At 38.4% G+C, this 26,968-nt stretch overlaps 1 protein-coding gene across 8 annotated transcripts in view; it reads left to right on the top strand.

The window, feature by feature from the left end:
• The window catches only part of LOC140562259 (disks large-associated protein 2-like), a 140,704-nt gene that overhangs the window by 74,322 nt on the left and 39,414 nt on the right, over window positions 1-26,968 (top strand). For 6 of the 8 annotated variants that reach the window (XM_072687757.1, XM_072687811.1, XM_072687782.1 and 3 more), the window contains 3 exons: window positions 9,226-9,440; window positions 13,990-14,146; window positions 15,005-15,224. In XM_072687757.1, coding sequence (XP_072543858.1) covers window positions 9,226-9,440; window positions 13,990-14,146; window positions 15,005-15,224 — 592 coding nt within the window. Of the gene's footprint in view, window positions 1-9,225; window positions 9,441-13,989; window positions 14,147-14,931; window positions 15,225-19,183; window positions 20,770-26,968 lie in introns of those variants that run through there. The other 2 variants (XM_072687801.1, XM_072687765.1) reach the window with 2 other exon arrangements.

The raw sequence follows: 26,968 nt of genomic DNA, 5'->3' as shown, positions 1-26,968 counted from the left end.
CCAGTTGCCACATTGCTTCCATTTATTTTATTAATAAACGATTTTGGAAGAAAATTCATTATGAATTATTACAAGTACTCTTGTAATGAAAAAAAACGCATCAAGATCATCCATAATTATTTCATCATCACATAGCAGCCCTCTGAATTGTTATTTTATCGAATTGTGAGGTGCCTCGAGATTCCCACCCCTACTGAACACCAAGGATTATTTTTTGTGACTAAACAGCTCATTTTAACACCTACTGTTAATAGGATATTAACTTCTATGTGGGGGAAAACACTAACAAATTGGAAGCATATTGGCAAGAACATGGCGATACTATGCATATCACGGGACAGGGGTTGCGATTCAATATATTATGATATATTGCAATACTGTAAGCAAGAAGATATAAGCAGTATTTATTTTTATCTAATTTTAGGAAAACTGTCAGTATACAAAACACCATCATATGTATAAAATCTGGGTGAAAGAAAAAGTTGACTGTTAATCCAATCAGAACAGTGGGATCTACAACACTGCTATCTAGAGAGTACAACACTGCTATCAAGAGGTTGGGATTTAAACAAAACACAAAATGGACCACTATCTGCCACCAATCCTTCAAACATCTAAACTACCAATCCAACATCTAAACTATGGTTTGGAGAATTAATAAATTACTGCGAAACCTAATGTTGTTTTACTTTAATATATCAATATTTGTCTTTACCTCTAGTAGTAATACAAACATTTTGTTGTTTCTTGCTCTAAGCTAATGATATTTTGTTACTCTTTTGTTACTCTTTTGTTTTGTTACTATTTTGTTCTCATTTTAAAAGTTAAAAGTCATACAGTAATAAAAGACACATTCACAGTTTGTAGCTGAAGTCTGGAGCTGTTAGCTAAAAGGGTTAGTTTTTATAGTTCAACTTGATGTGCCAAATTGATGCTTCCAGTGTAGACACATTAGAGTCTCTAGGGTATGATGCAATACTACTTTTAAATGCTCTCTTGCTGTTGGGTCACAGTGTTATAGTAATGGATTTGGCCAGTCCTTAAAGTCCACCTGTCTGTAGTTATAATGTGCTGTCCTCCTCTTTTAGAGTTTGATCACATTTGCTTGTGTTTCATTGTACAGGGCTGGTAGGACAGAGTGACTCAAGTGTGGGTGTGACAGAATGCAGTACTTGATCTCCAGGGTTTAAACTAGAAGCCAAAAATCATCATTATTGACAACAAAAACAGCCTCATGTCCTTTGCAATAAACAAGCCAATGCTTCTGTTTATTTCTTGAGATCTTGTACTGGACTGGAGACGCGTACTGTATGCCTTTGAGCACCTTCTTTCTCGAACACAGTGGCTGGAGTTTTTCATTGTGACAGTGCTGTAACTACTACACCATATTGGTTATGCTATACCCTGTTACACCTCTATCAACATATCAACCTATTTCGATTCATTCCATATCTCCTCACTTGGGCTTTAGTTAAATAGCTCTCTCTCTATCTCTATTTCTATCTCTCTTTCTCTCTGCCCACTTTCACAGTGGTGGGGAAGAGCATGACGCTGAAAAGATTGTTCAGGAATCAGCAGACTGGCTGAAATGACCTCTGTTGCCGTGCCAACCTAGTCAAAAAATATCATGGGTTGTGATATTAAGCAATCATGATACACATCGAGAAAATGGTAAGGTTATATATCGTTGCTCTCATACAAAAATCTCCAAAATGGCAACTTGACAGCAAAAAAAAGTATAACTTTTAGTGAAAGCCGAGGTAAAAAAAAAAAAAAAAAAGCCAATGGAATATTAAAAGTAAATTTGGAGCATTTCTACTGGTCCATTCATCATTTTGTCAATGCCATATGTCAAAAACTGAAAAATGGAGCTGTGACAACATAACATTCATAAGATAAGCCATTTTTATGATCCAACCAATATAAATATTCCAGAAATGAAGTCAGTAGACATATTAATAGCCAAGATAAAAAAATAGAAAGTATTTAGATTGATATTGGCAGATATTTGCTTTTGAAAACTTGCCATTGGTCAGAGTTTAGATTTTACCGATATATCGTTGTACTGCATTTCTACATAAATGGCATTTTTCTCTGTAATGCCGACCCAGGAGCATTTACATTTTATAAATGTTAATGTATTGTTATAAATATAAATATATATGTAATGTTAATATGTACACAAAATAAATCGGATATCAGCACCAGAATTCCCATATCTCCTAAAGGACATACGGCCAATGTGCTGCAGGTTGTGTCCTAGTCCACAAGCAGGATCTGGGACAGACGTGATCAGTAAGTAGACAGCATGTAATATATTGTTGTGTGTGCCAGGTAGTGTATAAAGTTTAACAGACCAGCAGCTCAGATTCTGCTACACAAACCAGTCATATATCAGCGTAAGACCTAAGCAGACAGTATTGTTTTCTGGAAGCTAAATAAGCATACTGTCACTGCTGCACTTCCTACTTCATGTTCTTTGCTCAGTAAACATGAACGTAATCATGAACAGGCTCGTTCCATTTACTATTCCATTACATTCTGTCTGGAATTTGTTCAGGTCAACTAAATTGTGTATCAGATTCGTAGCACTTCATCAGCGTACAGTATGAAAACCCATCAAAGATCCCCCAGGGACCATCATTTCTCACAAGCGCACAATTAAGCCATGATCATGTTATCTTAATCCTAATTAACAGTGCTGGCTGGTGCTGGTTTTTATTTTGGGTAGATCCAGACTTGCATCTGGAGCAGCATTTCTGCTTTTACATATGCATGATGTGCTAATGTCTGTGGCTCATGTGCAGTTGCTATGGTCGCATCCTACACACACTGGCCTACGTTCCCCTTAAAACAAGTCTGAAGGTGTGCAAAAAAAAAAAAGCTGTATTCAGTCATAATGAAGGGATTGGGATAATGAAGTTTATAATGAATTCAGCAGCTCCTGTAGGCCTTTTGAACAGGGTGAATCTCAGCACAGAGACACTGTGCATCAAGGTGCTTCCAGAAAAACGCAAAGTTCAGAAGATCTTTAAGTTCTGCTTAAAATCCAGGTATATCAGAGCTTTTACTAGAATCCATTAGTGTTTAGCTCCAAAGTAACATCCATTTTCCCCTGATTTATTGTTTGATGGTCAGAAACCTGTATAGCTACACTCACAGAAATGCACATATTGTTAATATTTGTTGTGGTTTCTATGATAATTACTATTTTGCGATTGGTAGAAGTGGACAGTGTGAAATCTCTCAACAACATTTACGTCATGTAATTACGTTCATAGAGCTATCATTCATCACAGACTAGATTGGAGGAAAAATAATGGAATTCAATAACAGTGTGACTGTGATAAATTATATGGACATTAGGAATGGAACTATTGATCTCACCTTATTCTAGTTTGTATACTTTCATACAAAGCCATAGTTAACCCCTTGAACTCCTGGTTTATTATTCAGTGATTAATCCTAATACAGAATCTATTGTGAATTATTTAGAGACAATTTGGTTAGTATATCCTGTGGAGACCCACCGAGTTCAATTCTAGGGCTTACGAAACTGATTTCATTTTGACAGTGATGTAGTTGAAGTGTGGGCTAGGAGATGTTGATGTTTTTATTAACTTGTTTGGGACTTTGTTTTCTAGTCTGCTTTAGTGTCCAATAAGCATCAACATTACACTGAAGTGTCAGTGTATTAGTTATACCTACTGTAGTGTGCTGTATCTTCATTTCCTTTAGAACAGTTGCATTTACTCTGCCATGTATGCTACAGGAGACAGGATGTTCTATGCAGACTGATTCTGGCCCATACATTTGACTGGATGATTGATCATTTTGCCCTTATCTTCTGATCCACTAACTAATGTCATTCACATGATTTCTATTTTTTTTTTTTTTGCTTGCAGGGTCCATTGTAAATGTCTTATAGATGCTTAGATGACATTGAAGTAGCATTCAGCTGAATATGTATTAAATGCAACTGAACTCTTTACATTAATATACATATACTATTAATATACATTTCTGTAAATGTATGGTTGTCTATTGAATGCAACCATACATTTAACCCTAAACCTAACCCTAACCTTAAATCAACCCTAATACCTAACCCTGACCTTAACCTAAACCTAAACCTTAAATCTAACTTAATCCTACACCTAATCCTAAAGGAGTATGGTTATGGTAAGGGTTAGGGTTAGATTCTGGGTTGCATTCAGTTCAATGTTAGTTGAATGTCAGGTGAGCATCTATGACACATCAATGCACATACACCAGACTTCACCAGTTCCTCATTCTTACACCCAACTGAATGCTAACTGATGGTAGAAACACTAGTCTGATTAACATCACACAATGAAGTGACCTGATGTATGGCTTTATATTCAATTTATTAAACTTAAGAAAACACCTAGCAACATGGAAACTCTGTATATACTGCCTTCTGTTCTTCTCCTTTTGCTGCTGCCATCGTTTAAGGTTCTATCAGTGCAACAATTGAATTGTGCAAGTGCTTTGCTGGAAATGGTGGCTGTATTTCTGCATTGTGATCAGTACTTCATTGTGTAGAGTCACTATCCTGAAGTGCTGAAGTGATCTTCAGACAATCTGCAGACACTTATGAAAACAAGCATTGTTGGGTTGTTTGAAATTTGTTCAGCAAAAACACAGAACATTGCATGGACGGACCCTTAGGGCTCAGAGCAATGTCTGGAGGATTAATTTGAAAATGTAAAAAAAATGCAAAACACAGTCAGAACACAGTCAGTCAAATCCTATGCTTATGATGTATTTATACATATTAGCAATTCCGTCTCACCTTTTCCAGCACTTACTGACTTCCATTGTAATGCTGCCAAATAAATGAACTAAATTCCTGCCACAACATTTAGCCACAGTGTTCAGAGTGGGCTATGGTAGCACTTTGAGTGGAAGAGGCCCTTAAAGAAGAATGAGCTGAGGCTTTTCACTTGACAGGCACACACACACACTGTAATACACTCCAAAATACAATTCAGTCTTGGATTCTGCAGACAGCATTTTGATTCATATGGATCTTTGCCAAACCTTTTAGATCAATTGGTCATGCTTTAGAAGTCTGCCCAAAATATAAACGTGTATGGCAGTTTTAGCAAACAAAAGACTAAAAATGCCCCAATTTTACTGAACTGAAAAGCCCCTACGGTACATTTGTTAGGAATTAGCTTCAAAACAGAAGTAGTGACTAAGTGAATTATACAAAAATGACAACAAATGACAACACTTGCAATTACAATCATTTTACTAATGTCTTACCAACATGCTGCAAAACTGCATTTTGTTCAATTTAGAGAAATATATCCTGTGTTTTTTGTTGTTGTTGTTGTTGTTGTTGTTGTTTTGTTTTGTTTTGTTTTGTTTTTGTTTTTTAAGGGGGGGTGGATCCAACTCTTCTGTTGGAACTTTGCTGTGAAAAGGATTTGATTGTATTCAGGGACACAAGATAATTCAGTGAGATCAGGTACTGATGTTGGATGATTAGTTCTTCCACTCTAATTCATCCCAAACACTTCACAGCCAAGTGCCTGGGGGCTTTATACCCCTCTTGCCCTCAAGCATAGGGCTCTGTGATCGTGGGCTTATGCTGTTTCTCCAGTATATCCTATTCTACTGGCTGGTGCTTTTCTATGGAGCTATGCTTTGTGTTTTCTAGAGGTGTCTAGACACTTTTGGACATATAAGCCTACTCTTGGACTACAGAGCATTCTGAACAGTGATTTTCTATTGGAAATGTTGTGTAGGACTAGGCTCTGTCTGCCATGTGCACTGTGTACATAATTCTGGATGAATGGACCAATAGAAATGCTAAAAACTCTTGTTTTACATTGACATTACATTCCATTCAAATGTAAAAACATTTTCTTCCTTTTCCTGTAAAGTCACCATTTCCTAGATACATTTTCATTGGACAGCAACGATATCCAAAACTGAGTTAAGTGTAGTAAAATTGTTGAGCAGGCATCCAGCTTTGAGAGACTCACTGATTTAAATACTGCAATAGTTTGTAGAATTTGTAAAACCTGAGAAGCATCAGGTCCTTCGATCCCTCTGTTTACAATAAACTAAATCATAACACCTGTATCATAAGTATCGTCCCACTGCTCAGACATTCAGACATCTCCTGATATTTGGTTTACAGGGCAAGAAATGCTTATGCACACATATACAATGTATTTCAGAAGTGTGGAAACACATCATTATAATCATTATTTTATTGAGGCACTTATAGTTTTCTGATTATAAATATATAAATGCAAGATTATAATGCAAGATGTTCTATATAACATGTCTTAGTTTGTGAGAACAGCAAGCTAATAGTCATAAAGTTTTATAGTAATTTCTTCTTGAGTAAACTGCTCAGATTTTAAATGCAAGACGTTCTGAATGTGAGCTTTATTACAACTTTGTTCTAGTTATACAGCTTTCAGTCACCCCAAAACAAAAGCTGTTCTTTTTTTTTTTTACAAACTATTTAAAAGTTATACTGTACCATCGTCATATTACAACCCATTTCATACACATCTGCATCTCAACTGGTTTATTTATTTTTTTAAATACATTGATTCCAGTAATAAGGTAATAGGTTACCTACATTTGTTTGTTTTGAAACAGTTTGGTAATGAACGGAGATCTCTTTCTGTGCTTCTGTATGAATGAGCACTGGCTCATTACACAGCTGAGGCTACAGGAAAAGCCAAAAGGGCAGTAGGATTTTCACGGGAGGGCCTGTGAGCTCCATCCTTCACCAATCTGACTCAGCTCCTCTCCTGCTGCTAATTGGCTCCCATTGTACTTGCAAATAAAAGAGACACTGGTGAGCCGAGGCCCAGTCTGGAGAGCCCCTGGGAATCAGCACCCCTGGCTGAAGCTGGCTGACATGTCAGCTGGCTTATGTGTGTTTTTTGTGTGTGTGTGTGATTGTGAGAGAGAGAGAGAGATGATGTTAATGTTTATATGTATACAGTATAATCTCAAGTTTTGCATTAGGGCTATGTTAAAATATCAATATTTCTATCTACCGTATGAAAATATCATGCAGGAGCTCATGGCAGTACACCGATCAATACAGTAGTGGCTGTATTGATATTTATGAATTTGCTTCTACTCCTTTTCAAGTCTGAGACAGCAACATTATATCATCCAGTGCATTGTGAAAAGTCTGCAATAGATATATTGTATATGTGTGTGTGTGTGTGTGTGTGTGTGTGTGTGTGTGTGTGTGTGTGTAAAGAGCTGCTTTGCAGAAGAAAGCATTGCACTCTTTGTGCGTACAGGAGAAATGTTAAGGAGAAGTTCATTCATTCATTTATTTTGTGCTTCTGTGAATGTTAATTGTGAATGTATCCTTTACGCTAAGGCTGTTAAGGCATGCATGCTCCTATAGTATAGTTAATATAGTACTTTAAAAAATGACATTTCTGACAAAGCAGTTTTACAAATGGACAGTAAAACTGATGGGTGTGTTTAATAGTAAAAGAAAGGATTTCCACATGTGAATAGATTTAACAGCTGTGTGATCAAAAAGTGTTAGTGATGCTTGTCCAAAAAAATGCAAAAGGATTGAACTCGTACCAACATATCATCTCTAAATATTACTGCGGTATACAATATTACCGGGGGCAGGGAATAGTGTAAGCTGCTTCTATGTTTATGTGGCTTCCGTATAATCACATCCTGTGTTGCTTTAAAACCGTAAAGCAATCAAATACAAAGTTCAGTTTGCTCACAGACACAGAGTAAGTGAGCACAGTGCATACTTTTGAATCAATCATTTAGTGTTAAACCATCAGTCTGACAACAGCTGCAAATGTTAAACTGTTGTAGAGCATTAGCTTAGTTAGCTGGATAACATTGTGCTCACCACAGAACACATTCAGTTTGGGCTGAGAGAAACCCCACCAATAAACTTTTAGACTCAAATCAGAATGAGTCAACTTGAAGGATGAGTCAGGTTACTGGTCCTGGAAGGACAGATAGCTGATTTTATTTTCAGTTAACACAACATAGAGCAGCTGTTAGTCGGTCCTATGAGTGTTGTGTCTGAGAGAGCCAGGAAGAGCAACTGGTGCTGAAGTAACAGAAGGCCCCCAGTATACCACGGTAAAATACACCATTACCCAACCCTACTCTGGAGCAATGGAAATTGTTCCTATTCCCAAGCCATGAGCACATCGGGTAAGCAGCATTGCACCCATCATGCTTAATGCCCACTGTTCAAGCTTCTGGAGGCAGGGTTATGATCTGGGGTTGCTTCATATTGGTCAGGTCTTGGCTCAGCAATGTCATTTGGCAATAAAATGAAGCCAGCTGCATACCTGAGGGCACTGAGCAACCAGGTTATCCCATCAACAGGTTTTCTTCTCTGATGGTACAGGCATATTCAGGGTTAACAATACCAGCATTCAGGCAGTGTATGTTAGGACTGCAACAATACTCATATTTTCAGATTCAGATTTTTGATTAAGATGTAAGATTGATACTATTTGATTTTCTATATTGTATGTGTTAACATGCCAAGGCTTATTACACACTAAGGCATATTACACAGTAACTACAGGGACTTCTGCTGATGGGGCTGGTGGGGCTGTAATAGAAGTTTGTAATAACCAAAGGCTTTTTAAGGAGTTAAACATGTAGTACTTCTACAGAGCTTCAATTATGTTGACTGATTTGGCTGTGTAAAGTACATATTTTATTTCAGAAAGAAAGACCTAGATGCCTAGATTTTAGCACTGACAATGGTTTAAATGAAAATGAATGAAAGATGCTTGGCAAGATTGTGGAGAAATATATAGAATTTCAATAAATACACTGTGTTGTGTTGTCTGTCTGCACTTGTTTGTGTTGCACTTGTGTTTAGTATGCACTGTCTATGTTGCACCATGGTCCTGGAGGAACGTTATTTCGCTTCACTGTGTACTCTGTATGTAGTTGAAATGACAATAAAACCCACTTGACTTGACTTGACTTGAAACTCTTGCATACACCCTATATCCAATAGTATCTAGACCAATTGCAGACACAGGTAGTCAGTAGCACATATACAACTTGTAAAATCTCCATGGTAAAATACACAATATGTGGCAATGTCATGCCTTTTAGTACAGCACATAATGATCAGAATTGGTCATTATTTATTTGGTTCACCAAAGGAACACTGAATGTTTTTTTTCTCCACTCAATTCCCAGGTTCCTCAGGACGAGTGGGGAGGTTATCCAGGGATTGAAAAAGATGAGGAGATTCCGTGTCGCAGGATGCGCAGCAGCAGCTATGTGAAAGCCATGGGAGACGATGAGAGCGGCGACTCTGACACCAGCCCCAAAACATCACCTCAAAAGTCCATCCGGCCAGACGCACTCGTCCTCAAATCCGTCATCCACAGACCTCATATAGACAGCCAAAGGTAGGCCCCATACGCTCTGTTTCTTTCGGAAAGCACATGCTTTCTCAGTGCTTCTTCTTCTGAACCGAGATTTGTCGCCTTATCTTATTAGGCTACTGTTTGTTTCGTGCTTTTGTGCGAAAGCTGGGTCGGTTGCCTCCCTGTGGTCTCAGACTTGAGTCTGTTTGTTTTACAAGTCTGTTGAGTTTTCTCTTGCTGGTGACGGAGTGTCAGCTGCTGGAGAGGAAGCATTATGTTAGCAGTTGCTGTTGTCTGTGCAGAGAGGTTTTTCTGAGCCATTTGTTCTGCAGACATGTAGTGTGGGCAGCTTATTAAAAAAAAATCTGTTGTGATTTTTGCTTAGAGCCATGTCTGTTCATTTTGTTTTCATAATATAAATACTAAAGGTGTAAGAAAATATAGGTATGTTGAAGTATTGTGATATCATGTTTTGCCATAGTGTATCAATTCTCATAATCACAGTATTGATTTCTAATGAATAGTTTAGATGTAAAAATTGTTGGCAGACACAGGTTCATGTTGTGTTGAGTTTAAACCCCAACCGCTAGATGGAAGTGTAGGACTCCCACTGTTCTGATTGCATAAAAAAGTGGCACTTTTTTATACTGACAATTCTCCTAAAATGTCATTAAAAAATCTGAATATATAACCTTGCTTACAGTATTGCAATATATCACAATATATTGAATCACAGCCTCTGTATTGTGATATGTATCGGCAGACTCTTGCCGTTTTAAGGTATGGAAAGTATGATATTTCTGCTGTTTCTTATCCCATGTCAGGTGATGTCACATGATGTACAGTGACATACATGTTATTAAGTTCTTCATATTGGCAGATTGTTTTCCAGTGTGCTGGAAGATGGTCAGGGGTGCAGCTTGAGCTGGGGACGGTTGACAATATTGTGCTTCCAGAGGCTGTTTGTTATTTTTCTTGGGTAGAATGAGTGACACATGCATCTTTAATAGAAAAAAAATATTTGGTGCTTTGGCAGGTCAAAAGACATTTTGGAACATCCAGCATCACTGAATAAATAATTGAAGTGAGTTTATGTAGATGTTTGGCCCTGTGTATATCATTTTCATATATAAGAGATTACTGTAGCCACATACCTTGGGTGCCTCCTTTTAAGCTTAAATTGTCAGTTTTTCTGGTAGCTTATGGTAAACTGCAGATGATACATCTCTGCGAAAGCATATACAGGCCTTGACATGTAGAATTTGGTGCTTTGGAAAACATATAAGCATTTAATATGCTGGAAAACGATTAGCGTTTTTAGTAGTGCATTGGAACAGCTTGGGATAGTCAGGATCAGAGTCTTGTGTGGACAGTGTATTTGTTTTGGAGGAGCCATGTCTATATTCTGTATTGTATTTATTCAGTGATGAAGTAAACTCGTCTCTCTTGGTTTGTGGTATTGTCATACAATACACTGAGTGATTTAAAACACTGGAACTTCAAGGCACTCAAACTGAAATTTAAAAAGATGAAGTTTCACTTTGTATTGTTTGGAGGATGAGAGGATTTGGCAGGTTGTTCACATGTAGTTTAGTAGTAGTGCAAGCAAAGTGATCTTTGATTTATTTGTTCAGGTGCAGTGGGCTCATATGGGAGCAGATTTTCTCACAGTAGGCCTGTTGTACTGACATGTTTAGTAGGTTTATTGATGTATAGCCTCTTCCCACAGCCCCCCTAGTGGCTGTTTCATTGGTGGAATGGAAATCTACTGGTTTAAAAAAGCATGCTCTGTAGAAAGTGAAAGTTTTACAGCATGTAAAATTAGAGCTGTGAACTACAGTGTTTCTGTCTATATGAAAACCATCCAAGAGGCTTTCGTATTGCTGAATGATATTTAGATCAGTATTCATGCATTATTGTTGTGGGTTTTTTTTTTTTCAATCAGAGAAACATTAAAACGTGAGTGATGTGACTTAATAATGCTAATACTATTCATGTGTTTTCTTATTCAAACTAAGAATGACATCAGGGATTGCTCTAGGGACTCCAAATCCTCTTATTTTAGAATCTGTTTATAAGTAGATTAATATAACAAATATGTAAGACTTAAAGTAATGCTTTAAGAGCAACAACCAGTTCGCTACAGTATTACTGCTTTTTGAGACATACCTAGTTCTACATTCATATGAAATTACTTTGAAGGTAATTTGGTATATGAATATTTTTGTCTAATGAATTTCTAACTGATAAATTCTACCACAGTCTTAGTTTGAGTTATATTTAGGGATCTTCCAATATGGAAATTGGGAGTAAAACCACTTGGATGGGCATTGCAGAGAACATTTAATTCTGTATGGTAACAAATGTAGTAAAATGAATAAATGTAAATGTAAAATTATTTCCAATACTGATTTGATTCTGATATCGAGACAAGACACAAGTAAGCAAACACACACACAGTGACAATGAACACACATGCCCAGAGCAGTGGGCAGATATCGCTATGTTACCCAAGGAGGGTGAAGGGCCTTGCTCAAGGACTCTGTGGCAGCTTACCAAGCACAGGAATCAAACCCACAACCCTGTCACCACTTGCCCGGTGCTCTAACCACTGAGCCATCCGTTTTTAATAGTTGTAGTGATGAGGGCAAGCATGGCGTGATTACACTTGTTGAGTATCTAAATATTGTGAACTAATGACCACCACCATGTTACTGTCATTTAGAAATACAGTCCATGTCCAAAAAGAACAACTTAGACATATATTCACATTTTACAACTGATATTTCTAATATAGAGGGTTGAGATGCTTTGGCAAGCGCTCAGTTTATATTTCATATTTATAGAAATTATACTGTAATACAAAATATAGCCCATGCAAAGTGATCGCTGATTATTGACACCTTGTTAGCAACGTTTTCACCAGGCATGGACTACTATGTCCAATAATAACATTGATGATATATATATATCAGTCAGGCGCTCATTAACATTGTAAAACGTTACAGCATTTGCCATTCACTTATTTGCATCTGTACTACTGCTACTCTGAGAATTTCATTCTAAAAATGTTATTCACAATGGTGCTAAGAAACAGATCGTTCAGGTCAGTTGATTTTTAAGCGTCTTGAAGAAATCCATGACTTTTGACAGCTGATATGTAAACTGACAAGCAATCTGTAAATGACAGGTCATTAAGTTGGAGAAGCAGTGAAGTCGTGAAGCTATTTTGTCTCAATTGTGAATAAACATTTTTTTTTTCACTGTTTAAACTGTAAAATGAGGCAAGATGTATGCATTGCACAAGCTTTACTGAAAAGAAATAATCTTCTGAAGTGACACTGAAGACAGACAGTGACAGATGTACTGCAGGTTTTATGGCATGATTTGGGTCTGTTTATTGAAATGTACTTACCTGGAGGCTGTAAAGGCAAGGCTATTAATCTCTCAGCAATTAGTTACTCTTACCTGTGTATTCATCAGAACAAAGGTTTATGTTGTGTATCATTTATTTCCCAACCAAGGTTAATCAGTGTCATGGGGGCAGATACCAGAACAGAGATCAGAAAAATATCCTTTAGGTCTTTCAGATGAATTTGAAATTTTATAGTTCATAAAACTTGTTCTCTACTACAGAAACAGTGCATTATATTGTTGTTGAGTTCACACAATATAGTGAATAGTGAGTGAGTTACTGGATGAACCATTTCAAACACAGCAGATTTGGGTTTTTTGGCAGAAGTAGAAAAGTGGTTCCTCTGATGGTGGCTGAAGAAATTACCTATAAGGTTGAATTTCTGCCCAATCCTCAAGTTTAGTTAGTAGCAGTCAAATTTAAAATGTCTAAAATTATACGATGTATGTGTGGCTTTAGAAAATGGAGCAGGTCTTTAAATGCAGTAATTATTTAATTTGTTTAATTTATAAAACTTTAGCGTTGATCACTGACAAACCGCACTTTTTCACTTTTTCACTTTTTCAAATCTGAAGAGACCAACCAATAATGGAAAGAATCATCCTAGATATTAGTTTCAGCTCTATTACAGACCAAACTCATTATGTAATCCGAAAATCCTATTCTGATGTAGTTTATCATGCTAACAATAATTTATCGTATTGCTCACCCCTATGCAACACATTAGTTGTGATTTGGTTTGATAGACACAGCAAATGCAGAAAAACTATAACAATGTGTGGAGCCTAATTATCGGAACAGATGAGTGGACAAAAGTTTAATCTTGAATAATTAAGTGTCATTACTTTAGGTGAAAAGTAGCTAGATAAAAATGAAGACTTAGAGCAAGATCATTTTCTCACCCTATATCCCATATCTACACCTACACCATTGTGTGCTATTTATGAAGGGCAAGTTGTCATTTATTTAGCAGGCTGGCAACTGGGCCACCAATGACAAGAAGCACCTGACATTAGCTTGGTAACCCAGAAGCCTTGCTCCCTCAAGACTGTACAGGGACTCTGATAGCATCGTAATGACAGGTTGTCATAAAACAGGTCCCGAATATAATTCTGTAGCTCAGTGTGTATCTGCCACAAGGCGACATTAGTCTTTCTGGTTGTTCCCTTTATTTAGCCAAGGCTACCACTTGCAAACGGCGAGAGATATGCGCCCACACCCCAGTGTATCCCTGGACCCAGCGACCACCTACAACCCTCCCCAATTCCGATCCCGCAACCAGAGCTACATGCGTGCCGTCAGCACCCTCAGTCAGGCAAGCTGCCTGAGCCAGGTGAGTGTGAGCTGGTCCCTCTGCACCACACCACACACAAGCAAGACTAATGGTCAGGGGAACCCAGCTGCTGATATTAGCTACGCTGTCGGGTTGGGATTACTTGCAAAGAGCATGGATCAATCCAGTGCGATGCCTTGAATGCATGTTAAAGGTAAAAGTACAAAACTAGCCAGTTGAGCATACTGATATGTATGTCTGTATGTAGTGCATGTATGTGGATGTCTTGTTGGAGAAGTTGAAAGCGAGACAAATAAGAAACGTTAAAGTTGTGATGAACACTCGGATGGACTACAGATGCCGGCTTACAGAAAAATGGCTAGTTTTGTGTTATCTTCTTGTGGTAGAATATATGTTTCTGGTTGACAACTTCACAACAGGGTTTACTTTGGACAGTGTTTGGAGTAGGTGCTGGCTAGTAGCATGTTAGCATGTATTTGACTCTTGTGTGCCATGGTGCGTTAAGGTCTGCCTGTAGGCTATCTGTGTTACAATGGATTATATACTTGAGCAGGTTCTTGGAATGTAGGTGCTTCTGCTCCTTGTTGCATGCGTTTGGTTTGGTAACCGTTTCTTTCTTCCAAACAGGGTCATCCGCCATATTGCACCAAATCTCTGTAGTTATGGAAGTGGCATTACAGTTAGAAATGTTGCCTTTCATTCTATTCTGTTGAACTTCTTCTTTTTCCCTTTTTGAAAAAGATAACTGTGCTGAAATGTTGAAGGTTGGAAATTGCCAGTTGTATTTTCTCCCGCTAACGCTCCTTCATATTTACTGTGCAAAGGGGAAGAATCAAAGTGAGAAAGAGAAAGGAAGAGGAAAAATTAAGGACTGCTATTCCTGTTTTTGTCTCTCAGGTGAGTGAGACTGAGGTCAATGGCCAGTTTGAGTCAGTTTGCGAGTCCGTTTTTAGCGAAGCAGAATCCCAGGCCATGGAGGCCTTGGACCTGCCTGGCTCTTTCCGCACTCGAAGCCACAGTTACCTGCGTGCAATTCAGGCTGGGTATTCCCAAGACGATGACTGCTTGCCTTCAATGACATCCTCCACTGTCACTTCAACTCTCAGATCCACAACAGGTAACCGTATGCCTCAACCCCGCTCCCCCTCCTCAAAAAAAAAAAAAAAAAAAAAAAAAGGGAGAGAAGGCTTAGAGCACATACCCGTCATACAACCAGCACACGCTTCCTACATACCTTGACATACCTACATATGTACAGTGGGGTACCCTTGTGCTTGAGAGATGCTGAGTTTGAATGTTCCTGGTCCTTCTTGTCGACTCCTGTCTGTCGTGTGTGTTCATTACTTTTGCCTCTGTGTCCGAGTGTTAAATGATGGTTGCCTGCAATTGCGTTTGCACGAGTCATGCATCATCTTCTGGGCTTTGGGTTGGTGCCATCTGGCGATGATGAAAAACTAGCCTGGGAGGGGGCAGCATAGACAGATCAGTGTGGAGGTGGACGCTTTTACAGTGGCCCACACACACTCCTGACCAAACAAACGAGCATGCTTTTATCAAGCAAAGCCGTGTTGAGCATGTCACAGACCAGAGAACGTGAGAGTGAATTCTGTAGGGTGATACAGGGTCAGAATAAAGGAGTCAGTAAAGTCAGTAAAGAACAGATGGAGATAGAGACCTTAGACCGTAGAGATCTGTGTGCCTCCTATTTTGCTCTCTATTCATCATTAGCGTTTTAAAGCAATTCCCACGCCAAGGAGCAGGCTAGTAGACGGCATAACCTACAGCTTTCCATGACAAGATGACGAGCTCCATTTCAGTCTTCTGGTCCTGGTTGCACAAAGTAATGAAAATAAGAAGCAACTGGAGGTTCATCAATTCTGATTGACGTTACCCATTGTGTTGCATAAGGATCTCGGTTTGCTGTGGAAAAACTCTATAACCTAAATAAAAGTGAAGCATATTGTGGGTGTGAGTGGGTCAGGCTAAAAATAAGCATAGATGTGTCTTATAACAGCATTTTAAAATTTTTTATTTTTTAAGTAAAATTAGGAGATATTTTTTCATTTTCTAAAATTCATGTAATGAAATTCATTCAATAAAAAAGAACATAAACTGTATTTTAAGCAATTTCTTGTAGTTCTCCATTATAAACATTATATATTCATATATGTTTTAAAATAGATCGTAAATAAACATTGCGTTAGGTCATCTTAATTGATTTCCTTTGCATAAATTGATGCATGACTTTATAATTGCCAATATATAGTTTTTTGCAACACTTCATAAATTCTCTCGCTTCGTGAGTACGTCTGGTTCTTTGTGCAAACAGTGCCACTCCCTCAACACACATATGAATGGTACATCTGTGTACACCTGGAGTATAGCTATGAACCCTATTGAAATACGTCTTGATCTAAATATTTGATGTCAAATATTGTAAAAACCAACAACTGAAGTTTTTTGTTCCCTGTGTGAATAAGCATATAGAGGGTGATGTTTCTGTTCAGTTTATTTGTTCATTCCAATTGAACATTACAGTGCATTCTGTATTCCTTCCTTTTGATGTGGGTTTTTTTTTTGTTTCTGTTTCAAATGGACTTTTATTTTGATTGGACCTTTGGTACACAATTGTTTTTCCTATTGAAGTTTGTTTTGATTGGACCTTTATACGCAATTGGTTTTACTCATCAAAACCATCACAGCCAACCAAGTGACAACAGTGACAACTGAGGATTAAGGAGAGTTCCCCAATCCCACGGTCATACCCTGCTGAAGCGCCTTCACCTCGTACGACTCTACCCAAACCCCGGGAGCTCCTCACACTCCCTGTCAGCCTAAGCATGTTTGTAGAATTGGTTTTGGTTCCTATCTGTTTCATTATGGTCTCTGACACCCCAATAACATTGACTCTGTGGTACCTAAAGTTAATAAGAAGAGAAGCTTTGAGTGCCCTAGAGACAATTGGCGATGACAAGCTCAGTTTCTTTTGGTTTGCATCTACAATAGTAATCCCTTTGAATGTGGTATTTGACAACAATTCATTGACAGTGGACCCTGAAGGTCTGAAAGTGTAGCTCGAAGCAAGAACGTAATCAGGCTCCGTACCACATTGTAGGTGCAGGCTGTACCTACTGTAGTGCCACGTTGTAGGTGCATGCCTAATTAGTCTGAGCCAAAAACATTATAGAACTCTGAAACTCCTTCAGTTCGTAATTGTGAAGTGTAGCTGGCCCTTGAATGGGGCAGGTATCCTGTGATGGCTCAGAGGGGAGAAAAGCATCACTGCAAGGAGATCCAGGGGAAAGAGCAGCAGGAGGGACTGCAGGGGTGCCTGTCACAGGTATTATACTGTCAACACGCATACATATATCTATGTATATGTGTGTTTTTGCACTGCCTTCTCAACTGATCAGGGTCTAGCTATATGACAGCCGCTATGTTCTGAGACAAGCTTAGAGATAAGAATGATTGCCCCATAGCAAAATGTGCTATTTGAAAAAAGGCATCTCGAAGCAACTGACAAACCCCAAGGAGGCTTGAGTATTATATCGTACATAATGGTTTATCGTACAGAATTGTGTATTTGCGGTGTTCACAGCCTGATACTACAGCCAGAGGGGGTATTGTGAGTTGTTTTTGGTGCTCCTGGACCCCTGTTTTAACAGTACAATCAAATTATGTGGGTTTTAATTTAACGTTAACAAACAGCGTCAATTTTGAAAATCACTACCAGTGCAAAAAGGTAGGAATGGTTTAAAATGTTTTGAGTTGGTATAACAACTCGGGAATCCTTGGTGTGGACGTTTTCAGCCATGTAGGACAGTGGGATTGCAGCCTCTCCCTGGTGCAGCCCTTGTAGGACCCACAGACTTAGCAGGACTGTTTCTTGCTTTGTTTCTGCCCCCGCATCTCCACATGGTCCAATCGGCTTTACAGAAGGGGGAGCTGATATATTCAATAGGGTTCATATCTATTACTTGGCCCACTCACTTGTGATTCTTCAATTGCCTTTTCATCTTTTCTGTTGCACAAAAAAGAAGACAAACTTTTAGACGTATGTGAAATCTGCTGACGTGATCGCGCTTTGAAGAGACGTCTGCTTTGATATAGCACTTGATCTTTTGATTTGAGCAGATTAATGACGATGATGATGATGATGATGGTGATGATGACAAATGCTGAAGGGGCCCTGCTGTCCCTGGACTGCATGATGAAAAGATGGAAAGACCTTTGGAGGTTGATGTTGTTTGACAGGCGTGAGAAGGCAGTGTAAACACACAATACAAAGCCTACTGTGTGTGAGTAAAAACAGTCACCCAGCACACTTTGCCAGCTGTGTCAGTGCAGTGCATCGTGTTTGACTCATGAGGTATTATCTGATACATTCAAAAGAAAATTTAAGATGTTGAGCAACCAGAGGATGTGGCTTCTGTGCCTAGTGTACAGTTGCTGCCTGGAAACAACAAGAAATAATGAACGCAGCGGTGTCCTAACCACTGGAAAGACTTTTGTAAATGGCCACTGACAGTAATAATATATTGCGTTCATATCACTCGTTTTTTGACAGACTGAAGTGCTATAGGTTGATGCTAGATAAATAAATACTGGGTATCTCTAGGATTCACTCCAACACGCTACTTTCGCTACACATTTACACAAAATGGGTGAATCTAGCTTGGGAATTGAACTTTTTATCTGCTCATCAGTGCTGAGGCCTGTTAGAATAATCAACACTAGCTCAGACAATGATAGATCTGGCCATTAAGTTAAAAGTAAATCACAAATAAGTACACTGAGTAACAAAAGGCACAAAGGACTTGAAAGGATCTACAGGATACATACAGGATACATGTGATAGCTTCTTGATTTCTCATGCTTTAAGTAAAGATAACTGGTGACATAAGTGTTTGTGTGGCGAGTTTTTACTCACATACGACAGGTATAGGTAAGGAAGGGACTCTGAGTATAATCCTGTGTTGGCATTTGACTAAAAGTGAGAGCTTTTACCCAGCTCCACAGCTGTTCATCCCTCTGAATGTCCCTGTATGTCCATATTTACTTAAATCTGTCTTCCAGAAGGGTATGATGCACTCGAGGGCACCTCTTTGCTTAATGAGGATATGATCGAAGACGATGACGGAGCCAGCTCCTCTGCTTACCAAGAGCTTGAGCGGCTTGAGAGAGAAAACGCTGCGCGCAGCCATCACAGTACGAGCTCAACAGTGACGGCCATCTCTGTCCCTCCCACCTCTCCACCCGCTTACCGCGTCCCCGCCCCAACACCGTCCGTTCCGGAACCACATGTTCCTCAGGCCATTCAGGCTTTCAAGGAGTCTGCCAACATGGTAGCAGCGTTCAACATGCAGTGGAAGGATGAAATCGCGGCAATGCGGTACGAGCTGGCTGAACTGCGCAGGGACGTGTGCAGCGAGCTGAAGACCTTCAACAGTAACTTCTTCAACTTCACGCAGTGCTATAACATGTGGACGCTGTGCAGGGATGCAGCAACAGGAGTTGGGAGTTGTGCCCCCCAGTCCAGTGAACGAGTGTCGGTCGGCATTCAGACTGGCAACGGTGGCCCAGTCAGACAAAACACTGTGGACGCCTCGGTCATGTGCCAGCCAGAGCCGGCACCCTTTAACATCTTTGACCTGATGAATCCTCCCCGCATCCAGATCACTGAAGGAACACCCGAGGGGCCTACAACCTCCAACAGTCCAACAAGTCCTGCCAGCCCGGTCAGTCCCACCGGGCCTCCTGGGGCGAGGCCGCTGCGGCACTCCAAGTTGGACACAAGCAGGAAGAAGAAAACTCGAAGTCGGCCAGAAGGCCAGAGGAGCGCCAGTCTAGAACTGTGGTGCAGGAAGTACACTAGCGGGCCCATGTCATACCTGTCACTGTCATTCTGATCATGCAGAATCACTGGAAAAGGGAAGGGAAAGACTCTAAACCTTCTAAACCAACCCTGCAAACCAGGGGCAAGGCACTGCAACCAGCGTTGAAGCCTGTGCACACAAAGAACCACGGTGCAGAGCCCTTGCCCATTTGCTCTATGCAGAGATGATCGCTAGGCTTTTTGTTTTTTTTTTTGTTTTTTTTTGTTTTTTAATGTTGAGATCATGAGAAGATGCCACGTTGGCATACATTAGGCTAGTTGAGCCATCACTGAGGGATTCATTTTGCTGTGTTATTTCTTCAAATTTGTTTACGTCATCACAGATCTGACCTAGGAATGTGGTAAGCAATGCAAGGAATGTCACAGTCACCTGATTGTCAGTGTTACATCATTAACCACTAAGCCTCTCATGTAACTACAGCATGAATGCATACCCTTGCATCCTGCTGACTTAATCTGATCAGTTTACATTGTAATAGCTGAATGAATGTGGTAAAAATGAGTTTGTTTACCGAGTGAATGTTTAATCCAGTAATGTCACTGCAGCTTGGTGATTTTTGTTTTCATATCCACTATTTGGTCAAGCATCCTAAATGATGACGATGTGAAATCAGGATACGCCGTACGCAACAGCACTTTGCCACTGTGGTGATTGAGTTACTGTGGATGTCCTTGTGTCATCAATGATTGTTTGGAAAGCTGTTATGGGCAAATTTGGAGTAGTCACCTAGCACATGACGTAATTTAAGGTATGTGCTTCCTTCACACGAAGCCTTTCCATATATATATATATATATATATATATATATATATATATATATATATATATATATATATATATATATATATATATATATATATATTCTATTTTATTTTATTTGTTATTTTCTGTCAGGGCAACACATTGAAGATTTGACAGATGATTAGATTAACACTCTATTTGGATAGTCCTTTACTGATGGTTGAAGATGTTTAACATCCATATCACACATTCAGCGCCCAGTTTACAATCTCAATATCTGTCAGTCATCTCTATGCGTCTGTCCAATTTAAGTGGGACCAAATGTTTTGTTGTATAATGGTAGGTTGTTGAAGGAATTTGAAAATAATTAGCTTTAATTGGAAATACGATGGGAAATTAGTGATGTCAGATTACATTTTGTACTGCATAAAAAGGTATTTTCGTTTATATGGAGTAATGTTGAAATGTATTCATATATCTTCCCAAGAAGTTTACATAGTTTGTTATAAACTGCTGTGAGGTACTGACAAGGTCCATGTGCACATCCCCATACATACACTGGAGTTATACTGTGAATCCTCTTACAAACGTTTGTATGATTTCATTCAGAAAGAGAAACTTATTTATAAACTAAAGTAAATAGTACGCAGAAATATATAATCACTCAGAGAAGCATTCCTTATGAAAATATATATTTTTGGCCGTCCTGTTTTATGTAGTCTGTCCAATGCAAAGACTCTAAAAGGTATTTTATTTTGTAAAGGGAATATCCTAATCATCATGCCAAAGTTACAGGAAGTTACTCTGTGTTTTCACCAAAAGTGACTTTGGTGACTCAGGTCACTTGGTTTGCTAACATAAGGCCACTTGGGGTACGTAGAAAGTGTGTCTCACAAAGATGCATGTTTTGTAGTACACCACTCAATTTGTTTATTCTTGCTGTTAGCAATAGCACTTTAGTGGTAGAGCTAGGTAATGAACCAATAATGTAGCAAAAGTAACATGCCATTGCTGCAAAGCAGGTATTATTTTAAAAATAAATGTAAACCTACCCGAAAGCCCAACTACGTCAGCTAAAGCAGATTGAGTCTTCTTGTGGCCATTAGACTATAGATACTTGATATAAAATGCATTAAAGATTAGTGTGTACCTGCAGCCTCCTTATTGGCTGCAACTTTAGTTCTGCCCTAGAAATCAATTAGTAGATACTGTACATCATCAGTCCCTTTTGTTCTCAGTCTGTCTCTGAGAGATACCGTCAGACAAGATGCATTAGTGAATACACAGCATGGTGTTGAATCTGAATTTAGAATGATCCATTTTCACAGTGATTGTATTTACTTTCAAAGCTTTTTTCCCCTCATGATCCATCATAAATACAACGCTGGCTACCTTGGACAGTTTCCATACATTGAAACTATCTTCCTACAACAGTATTGTGGACATAAACTCTTAACGTATATATGCAAAGAAAAGAATAAAAAAGAACCATTCATGGTTAAAAAGACTGATGAGGCTAGGAACAGAATACATACTTCATTTTACCAACACTTGGTTTTTGTGGTTGTTGTCTCTGTTGTGATTGCTGTTTTCGATTCAGTTCGCTGCCGTTTTAGGTTCGGTTTACACCAACCTGAATACCTAATATTTTTATTTTGGAAATCATGAAATAAATTAAGTCTAACTTTGGAACTTTGAGTCGACTATGTGAGCTTATTTTGCTACAAGAGTAATCTATATGTGGGTATTGATGTAGTTTGATTTGTTACAATCTGAATACAATGAATATTATCAGGCTTAGCCTACTTTCCCTACTTACTTGGTCATAATAACACATGAATAATTGCAAGAATGCAAAAATGTTTAATAAATATGGTCTTTTTTTTTCTTTTTACCCTATGGACCCTACCATACTGTTCTGAGCGAAACATCTGTGTACAGGACTCACACTCCACCAGTGTGGTAACAAAGCTAGTGACTTGGCAGGATGGAGTGGTTGTGTTTGACCTTTACAAATTTCACCACCACACAGTGTTCCAGAATAATAAACTACAGTAGGGTTTATGGGCAAAAAAATAATATTCTTCAAAATAGGAAAAATCTAATATATAAAATCAAAGACATCACAAAAATGTAGGCCCTTTATGTATGTAGAAACATAAATTATCATTAGTCACTGATACAGTGGATGTCCTGTGTTTATGATGAAGCAACACTTTTGGGCCTTGTCATGATTTGAGAGAGAGTGGTGAATCAAAAAACAACAAAAAAAATTATATTAGAAGCTATACTACAAGCACAGAAACTAAAGTTAGAATGAGAGCAGTCATAATGATACATCACCCTTGTATTTGAACATCCTGAGATCCCTGTAACAGGATAGTAAAACTATAAGAATAATGAGTTTATTAAATATGATGTTAACAATAAGCTGCCTTTGTTAAGGGTGAGCTAATAGTGCACCAGGATTGACCATGCATTTCTATGTAAGCTGCTCCAGTGTTGTTAGAAATAATGCAGGTGCTTAATAATGACGATCACAACAAAAACCCCTGAACACTGATTTTTTTTACGTTTTTTGTGAAGAAAGCTGAGAAAACATCTGGTCATCATTCTGTAAGGTATAAAATGTAGAAAATGAACTGTAAGGATTTTTTTCCATTAGCCATGTTAAAATATCCAGTCAGGATTCTCCCCCAAGTGTGCTGGAATGCCCTTTTATAGTGTTTAAAAAGATTGATTTCATGTATTTTTATGTATTTCCACCCATATTTGGTGCTGTTGTCATGTGATCTCCAGGACTGACACTGGGCAAAATTCATAGTAAAATTATTATCTAATAATATGTATTAGGCCATGGATTTAGTTACTACTTTGGTCAACATGAGACATTATTGAATATTTAACAGCTATGTTTTCACTCATCTTTGCCATTGCTCACTTCTGGTGAAAACACATGGTTAGTGTGATTCTGTCTATGGGGATAAAGCATAGCTTTTCCCTTAGCTATAGCCATACAAATGCACATGTATGGTGGGAATTTGTACTGGTTACTTCTACACACACGTACGGCTTTCCCCTAGGCATTACAGTTTCCATGGCAACTGTAAAAAAAAAAAAAAAACAGGTGTAGTCTTAGTAGATTTTTTCCTCTTACAATGTAAAGGTGGATTTAATCTTCTTCCAGGCCATTTACTCTGCGACATGAACAAAACAACTCTATAAAACCATGGGTGTCTGTTATTTAACTGACAAAAATCTCTCTATGGACTTGTTTATAAAAGCACCAATCACATAACTGCCTGAAAGAGCACCACTCACATTTCGCCTCCACAGAAACAGTATTTTGTTTTCTGTGATGTACTAACAAGTGCTTGATTCAGTTTTATGCATTAAAGATCAATTTATTATGAACTCAACACTGTTAGAGTAGGACACAATTATTGCAAGATTTGAGTTAATGGAATTTTTTCGTCTACTTGTATTTAAATAAAAACCGCGGGTTTGGAGCCCCAGACAGCAGAGCAAGCAACCCTGTGTGAGTCCTTATAACTGACATTTTCACTTATCATGTATATCTAAAATCTCTACCGACAATTAGTAGATTACATCAAGGTTATTTGAATCTTGTGGCTAAATTTGCTCAACAACAAACAACAAAAAAATCTATTATTTTCCCTCTCATACTGGGAGACTGGGAGTGCTCCCAGTGTAGAAGCTTAATTATCACATTTCAGTATCACCCGTTAGTGCTGCACTAATCATTGCAAGACTGCAACTTTGCAATGAGCATATGTGCACAGTTCCAGCTTTTTAGCTTCAAAGAATGTTTGTCGTTTGTGAATAGTACAAATCTTGCACAATCATAATTTGTGATGCTGATATTTTATATTCTGTGTCTCACAGCAATCAGTAGCAATCTAGCTCCATTCTCCACCTCCCTCCCCTGTTTTGCTGTCGGTATGACATCTCTGTAGTAATGCACCCTAATTCTGCAGTGTTGAAGATTTCCCACTGCAGCAGCTCTGCCCCCGGTGACAGTACCAGTCTGGGAAAACTTAGGCAGATACATTGAAACCTACCAAGACTACTAAGTATAAAGTATAACTAGGGTCTCCAGCACTCTAGGAGGAGAACATTAAGTACTTCACTGATAGGAAATTTTAAAACAGCACAGAAACAGGTACCTGGTGCCATGATTTAGAATCTGGAGCCCTGTTTCAGTGCTGTAATTTAACACTCTTGACAATGTTCTCAGAAATACAGCCACATCACACAAGTTACAGTTTACGCACTGCGGTTCTTTAAAATGAACATCAGCATCAGCAGTGAGAAACAAAACATTTGGTAGACAAATATAAGATTTCAGACTAGCCAGCAGAGTAGTTGAGTACATACAGCCTATTTGAATGTGGCAAGTCAAATGTTATACTTCGGAAAGTAAACATATGTTTTTCCACTGTTTTAAAAAAAGAATTTGCATTAGATGGGTCTTCAGAATAACAGCTGAGATTCCACAAAGGCAAAATTATGAAAGAAATGTTAACTGTGATGAATTTTATTTTTGTTCAGTGCTAAGCATGTAATTTAATGGAGTCTGCAGAGAATATATACCATAATGACTATCCTTCTGTCAGCTCTACAATTTCTGCAGTTTACCTGCTTTCTTAAAAGTTAAGACTCGCCCTGGAGGGCACATGTCTTGCACAAAAAAGTTAGATTACAGATGTGCTTGAGCAGGGAAAATACCAAACTCTGCTAGACCCCAGTCCTCTAGGACCAAAATTGAGCACCATGGGTTTGGATTATTTTCCCAACAGTGACCAAGCAACTAAGGCAACTATATGCACACAAGCCATTTAATCACAGTATTTTTCAGTGAGCACAATTCATCAGCCTTTCCCAGATAACTGTGAATGAACAAGGTGTAACATGAAAGTCTCATACTTTATATTCGCTATTAATATTCTAGTGTTTCACTAATTAATAGAATCATTTTCACATTGTTTGACATGATAGTAGGTTTCTAGTGACTAGCCTTTGTTGGCTGGCTTTGTTATTCTAAAAAAGAGTTTGTAGAGACACAAACCTAATGCCAGTTCAGTGCCTTCATTGTCCTCAAGTATTTGTACAATGAGAGCTTTGGAATGCTTTCTTATCCTGGACAAATGGGTTCTAAAGTAGCTATAACTGGCAGTTTGACAGTGTAAGGAATTCTTTTAGAGATTCTTTGGAATATAAAACCAAAACGTAGTCTGTGAAAAAAAACATCTGAGAGGCACTTCAGAATCATGTCAATGATACAATTTACATTTCCCATCTAAAACCATGATTCTCCACTTTACAGGATGCTGAAAAACAAGCCTGTGTGCAGAAATGACCTGCCACTAGTGTTATTATTGATGTAGAGGAAATACCTGAATTGTTTTTGTGCCTTATGAGTGACAATATACAACTTTGCAGTATGATTCTGTCTAAATAGGACAATGTTGATAGCTAGCTGAAAAATATGATTAGGATTCATTTGCAAACCTGTAGCTTATTCCATTATACTGATCCTTGCAGCCTTTACATCTATTTTAGTTTATGCAGTGAGTGGGAGCTCTAGAACCCCCTTGCTTGTTCACTGTGCAAAGTTATTGATAATGCAGTTATAACACCAATAATGTAATCATTGTCACCTTGTAACAGATCTGAATGGATCATTTGGGTCTTAATTGTATTTGGCCATTATATGCTGTAATGTACATGCAAATTTGAACATAGTATATTCTGTAATATACTATGTTCCTGCAACTGTGTCTAGATGTGTCCTAGAGATTCAGGGATTAGAAAGAGTTCAATATGCTACATAAACCTGTATGATATTTTCTTTCTTTTTTTTTATTATTAATGTATGTCTGGGTTATTTTTGGAAACACTGTAAATGTAAATTTCTTATTTCTGTGGTTCATTGTTGTCCATTCAAGTTATCCAGCATCTCATTTGCTGTCAGGTAATGTGTGTATGACCTTTTTAAACCCTAAACTAAGATCTCCATAAGCACATCTCTGTGGAAGTCTGGCATCTACCCTCCAGGTAGGCAGTGTTGCTTATTGTTACCAGAGCCACAGTAATGTACACACAGTACACGCAACAGCTTACTTTGGACAATCACTGTCAGTCAGTCATGCTAATCTTGCTAATACCTAATGAAAGTAAATAGTCACCACTTCTCATATGA

The sequence above is a fragment of the Salminus brasiliensis genome, chromosome 1 (assembly GCF_030463535.1).
Source record: "Salminus brasiliensis chromosome 1, fSalBra1.hap2, whole genome shotgun sequence".
Classification (NCBI taxonomy): Eukaryota; Metazoa; Chordata; class Actinopteri; order Characiformes; family Bryconidae; genus Salminus; species Salminus brasiliensis.
Note: the sequence above shows the minus strand (reverse complement) of the source record. Positions and strands in the feature narration are given on the sequence as shown.